The sequence below is a fragment of the Bufo bufo genome, chromosome 7 (assembly GCF_905171765.1).
Source record: "Bufo bufo chromosome 7, aBufBuf1.1, whole genome shotgun sequence".
Lineage (NCBI taxonomy): Eukaryota > Metazoa > Chordata > Amphibia > Anura > Bufonidae > Bufo > Bufo bufo.
Genome location: NC_053395.1, coordinates 43,772,799 through 43,779,034, shown reverse-complemented (window position 1 = coordinate 43,779,034; position 6,236 = coordinate 43,772,799). Strand labels below are relative to the sequence as shown.

Sequence of the window (6,236 nt, the reverse complement as noted above, 5' to 3'; positions counted from 1 at the left end):
CATGCAGGAATACAATGAAAGATGACACCTCTGTATAGATAACTCAGAATCCACCATTCACAATAGGTGACAGCTTATCTACCCTCCTCGCTGCACAATGACCTCCTCACAGGTCACAGAGCATGCCCAGAATATTTTCAAATAGAAGTCAATGAACATCCCTTGCTGTAAAACATATCTCTAAAATATGCAAAGTTAACTGTAGGGTCCATCTAGCTGGGGCAAGATGGCCGCCCCCATAATCATGTACAAAAAATAGAATAAATAAAAATCTATGTTTAATTAGTAAAAAAAAAATGTGGGCAACATTGCCTTTAAAAAATCAATAAATAATGATATTGAAATTATATTACAGCAAAACAGTGATATAAATGATAAGATATGGACAATGTACATAAAAGGCCATAGAGCAGTCTCGTCCTGGGGCTACAGATAGCAAGTTCAATCTTCTGGGGGGGAAAGTAATTTCACTGCACCAGTCTGGATATATCCTTGTGAAAGGGAATTACTTAGTCCATGTAACACAAGTAAGTGGAGGCTGAAGACAGCACATTCATTTGCTTGGCATCTTTTCCCCTGTCCCTGTCAGAAACTTATTAACCCCTTCAATGGGTTGCAAGATGTCAAACTAAATGGAGACCGTCAAGGTCTGGATGAATGTGCAAAAATAAAATATAGTGAATAATGTAATTACATTAATTAATGTCAACGCAAAGATGCCTGTGAGCAGCATGTAACTATGTAAGACCCTGGTCTCCCCGACAGCTAGCATTCATGTCAGTCCTGTAAAACTTTCCAAAAGTTGTATAAAAACAATAGTACAACAAAAAATGCAGATTGCTAAAACTTTGTCCATTTTGCTTTATCCATCATATCACTAGTGGAGGGAGGTAGGGAATGTCCGTGTTTATGTTTGTACTTGTTTCGCACCATTTTACATAATAGGCACACGTTGTCCCGTGTTGTCATGTCGTGCTCAAGTCCGTCACCTGTTAAATACCACACGTCTTTAGTTGCTACTTAGGAAACCTTGCTTCGCAAAGTGTGGTTTTTCTTCCCTCCTGTCGCTGCATAAAGAAACATTACCTCCCCAATAGTTTATATTTAATGCATCTTACCACTTATCTTGTTGCATTTGCTAATATCATATGTATACTCTGGAGATAAAAATAGTGCTAGATGATTAGTTAGGCAAGTTCACTTGACACCATTCCCTATCTGTGACGCTGGGAACCGAGATCTGTATATGGTATGCCACTTAAAGTATATATAAATGGGGCTAACCCTGTGGGGACATCAGCAAGCACTCCACTGCCAAGCAGATAGCCTCCCTTCCCAGTTCAAAAACACTACAAGGTAAGCAGACACATGGGACTTAGCACGACTGAAGACTGGGGACTGAAGGATACGAGGATCCAGGAATATAGAGAATAAGAAGAGAAAACGAAAAAACATACTTACATTTTTGCGGAATGGAGAGTCAAGCGAAGTCAAAGAAATGATCAACTTTTGTATTTATTGTACTGAAGTGATAGACTAGATATCTTCATTTTTGTCTTAAGAAAATATAAATATATATATTAATCTAGACCAGGCAAACACTCTTCAGTTGGCAGAAATCTTAAGTGCACAGTGAAGCAGAATATTCAGGCTGAGCTTTCTCAACTACAAATTGAAAGGTTTTGATTCCATTTTCAGATTCAAACAAATAATTATTTTTATTTTTATACTTGCAGCACAATCATGAGTATCACTGACATTCTCTCCGCCAAGGACATTGAGGCTGCCCTTGCCAGTGTAGCAGGTAAGTGATCAGGAAAAAAATAATGCATGCCTTCAAATCATTTATTGATGGTATTGAAATGATATATTAATAGATTGATAAAGAGATGATAGACAGACACCTAGACAGACAGATAGATATGAGATAGACAGACAGACATAGATAGAAACAGACACACACAAATAGGAGATTGATAGAGATAAAGACAGGGGCGCAGGAAGGTTGCAGTGACACTTAGGGCCCTGGCGTCTGAGGGCGTCCAAAGGTTCTTCTGACTCTAATCAGGACATGAGGCGACTAAGACTATAACTGATGTATGATACTCTGCGTGCCCCATTTTAGATCTTGCTTTGGGGCCTAGGAGCTTCAAGTTACAACTCTGGCTAGAAAGCGTGAGAAAGATAGATAGATAAATAGATAGATAAATAGATAGATAAATAGATAGATAGATAATAGATAGATAGATAATAGATAGATAGATAGATAGATAGATAGATAGATAGATATGGGATAGATATTAGAGAGATAGATAGATAGATAGATAGATAGATAGATAGATAGATAGATAGATAGATAGATAGATAATAGAGAGATGATAGATAGTTACATAAAGATCGAATATGATGCAGCACTCATGATAAAAAAAAAAGGAAGGATCTGGAAATAGAGGAGCCCCTGGAGGACATGGAGAGATGGATAGAGAAATATATTAGATAGATAGATAGATAGATAGAAGATAGATAGATAGATAGATAGATAGATAGATAGATAGATAGATAGACAGACAGATAGACAGAAGATAAATGTGAGCGAGATGATAGATATGTAAATAAATATTAAATGGATAGATAATATAGGATGGATAGATAGATAGATAGATAGATAGATAGACAGCATGATGCAAAACTCTAAATCATTTGCATCCTTAGTTAGGATTGATAGAGACAGATACTGTAGATATTAGATAGTAGATAGTAGATAGATAATTAATAGATAGATAGATAGATAGATAGATAGATAGATAGATAGATAGATAGATAATTGCATCTAATAAAATGCAGCACTCATGATTAAAAAAAAAAAGTAAGGATCTGGAAATAGAGCAGCACTGAGTAAGGAGCCCCTGGAGGACTTGCAAACTTGGAGAGATAGATGTATAGATAGAGAAATATTATAGATAGATAGTAGATAGACAGAGAGAGAGAGAGATAGTCAGATAGATGTAAAATCATAAAACTTGATTTGCATTGAAGGTGCATGACTTGACAATAAAAAATTTAACATGTTTTAAAAGTTACAAAATATATCAGCCTTATAAAAGAAAACATATATTTTTTTCATTGCATGAATACCAAAGTAGTAGGTAAACACATAAGAGAATGTTCTGCACAACGTGTTAAAGACTTCTTAAATCGGTTTTATGTATCTAGAATAGAAGGTCTGAATTGTTTTCCCAGAAACAGCGCCACTCTTGTCCATAGACTGTGTCTGGTATTGCAGATCAGCTCCACTTACTTGAAAGGGGATGAGCTGCAGTAGCAGATATAGCCCATGGACAAAACTGGCAACTGGTGCTGTTTTTGGAAAAACATAGACCTTGCAGTTTTTATTTAATTTTCTTGTGCTCTACATCACTTGTGAAAATACATTAAATAAATATGTTTCTTTCCACAGCTGACAACTCATTTCAGTACAAAGCTTTCTTCCACAAGGTTGGTCTCTGTGGCAAGACTAACGAACAGGTCAAGCAGGTCTTCGAAATCTTTGACAATGACCACAGTGGATACATTGAGGAAGATGAACTTGCGTAAGGATAACATTTAAATGCTTTTTTAAATTTTTTATAAAGCAAGTAGATTATTGCTTTGTTCTAGGAATACAGTTAAGTTTTAAGCTGAGTACCATATAGCCTGTAACTGGAGAGTGTGTGAGGGAGGGCAGCGCTGGCAAGGGCATGTGCCATGGGTGCCACGGGAAGCATTAATAAGCCACTCTGCATTGGCCAGAGCATTTAGATATGGGGCCAGGGCAGTAAACAAAATACTTGCCCCAGGTGACAGAAAGATGTTGCTCACAACAAAGTTCCTTTTTTATTAGACTCTTCCTGAAGAACTTCAAGGCTGATGCCAGAGCTCTGAATGATGCTGAGACCAAGGCTTTCCTGAAGGCTGGCGACTCTGATGGTGATGGCAAGATTGGAATAGATGGTAAGGGATTTTTTCCTTCATTTAGTTTTTTTTAATGTATATTGGAGCCCTTAAAGTGTAACATAAGTAGAAAATGAACAAAGTATAACAAATAGTATAGTATAACTAATAAGTAGTAAAAATATACAACATTGTACTTAGATACAAAGTGATAGATAGATAATTAAATAGATATGAGCTAGATAGATACCTATGGTATTATAAAGCCTCTTAAGAAGATATCAACATTTTGAAATTGCTTATTAATGTGGTCTCAATTTTTTTTTCAAAGTTTAATGAAATTTAAAAAGTTTAATAAAACAATACCATTTCTATTCTTTTTCAGAATTCCAGGCTCTGGTGAAGGCATAAACAGCCCAAGACCAAAAGGAAGACTAGGACTGAACCCCTCAATTTACACCCAACAGGCACCTCATTCATGACTGGCACTTATTTGTGCATTTTTATACTGTCTCACGGCATTGGTAAAATGTCTGTTTGTTAACTCTTTTTGGGACTATTGAACTATCTTAACAATGTACAGGTACTCTGCTCACTCGATGTTACGTCTTATGTGTTTTTGGATGGCGCTTAATGATTTCAACCAATCACAATGTTCAAGTTGTGGCTGGAAGAAGGAAAAATAAAGAATATTTCAATAAATAAAAATACTTTGGTTTATTTTTCGCTTTATAGAGACAGTAATATGGGGGTATAATAAGAGGCAGGTAGCAAAAACTCTCCAAATTATTGGATTAAAAAATAAATAAATAAATAAATAAAAATAAAATAAAAAGATGGATACATAGAGAAGTAGATACAAAATAGGTAGCTAGGTGGATAGATAGACAGACAGACAGACAAACAGAACATAGATGGGAGCCCAATAATCATAAACACAGGGGCGTAACAATGGTGTTTGACAAGTTGCAGTCACACCTTGGCCATGGTGTCTGATTGGGGCCCCAAAAGTGTTAGATAAATAGAAAATGAACAGGTAATATAACAAATTGATTGCATAACAAATAATTAACAAACTAAACAACATTGTACATAGAGGAAAGCTAGATAGATGATAGACAGATAGATAGATAACAGACAGCAAAAGATAGATGATACATAGATGACAGAAAGCAAGAGAGAAGACAGAGAAAGATAGAAGACAACGATAGATAGATAGATAGATAGATAGATAGATAGATAGATAGATAGATAATAGATAGATAATAGATAGATAGATAGATAGATAGATAGATAGATAGATAATAGATAGATAGATAGACGGATAGATAGATAGATATATGATAGATAGATAGATAGATAGATAGATAGATAGATAGATAGATAATACATAGATAATAGAGAGATTAGATAGATGATAGATAGATAGATAATACATAGATAATAGAGAGATTAGATAGATGATAGATAGATAAATAGATAGATATTAGATAAATAGATAGATATTAGATAGATAGATAGATAGATAGATAGATAATAGATAGATAGATAATAGATAGATAGATATGAGATAGATAGATAGATAGATAGATATTAGATAGATAGATAATAGATAGATAGACAGACAGAAGATAGACAGAAGACAGGTAGCAAGAGGATAGATAGATAGATAATAGATAGATAATACATAGATAATAGATAGATAGATAGATAGATAGATAGATAATAGATAGATAGATAGATAGATAGATAATAGATAGATAGATAGATAGATAGATAATAGATAGATAGATAGATAGATAATAGATAGATAGATTGATAGATAGATAGATAGATAGATAATAGATAGATAGATAGATAGATAGATAGATAGAAGATAGATAGATAGATAGATAGATAATAGATTGATAGATAGATAGATAGATAGATAGATAGATAGATAGATAGATAGATAGATAGATAGATAGATAGATAGATAGATAGATAGATAGATACTGGTTCAGCTTGAGTGGTTTCTGGAAATAGAAGTGATCTCATATCTTACCATGCCTGCGACCACTACAAGATATTCCATTACATGAATGTGTTCTTAGAAGCCAGCAGCAATCTTAACATTGTGTCCAGCTCTCTATATAATGAACGGGCTGCCCAGAAGAAGTAATCGGGTGTAATTCCTGCAGCTTGACCAATCATTTCTGGCATGGTGGCGATCACAGGGGATCAGGGCAGGTAGAAGGTGCCACTAAGTTACATTCAAATAATCTTTGTGTTTTTCCTGGCATAACCATTGGCACATAACCACAGGG

At 34.8% G+C, this 6,236-nt stretch overlaps 1 protein-coding gene across 1 annotated transcript; it reads left to right on the top strand.

The window, feature by feature from the left end:
* Positions 1–1,297: 1,297 nt before the first annotated feature.
* Positions 1,298–4,632, top strand: LOC121007885 (parvalbumin beta-like). The gene is made up of 5 exons (XM_040440156.1): positions 1,298–1,356; positions 1,737–1,804; positions 3,458–3,590; positions 3,881–3,990; positions 4,316–4,632. Exons 2-5 carry the CDS (start codon positions 1,744–1,746, stop codon positions 4,339–4,341), a joined length of 330 nt encoding a protein of 109 aa, XP_040296090.1. The 5' UTR covers positions 1,298–1,356; positions 1,737–1,743; the 3' UTR covers positions 4,342–4,632.
* Positions 4,633–6,236: the final 1,604 nt, after the last annotated feature.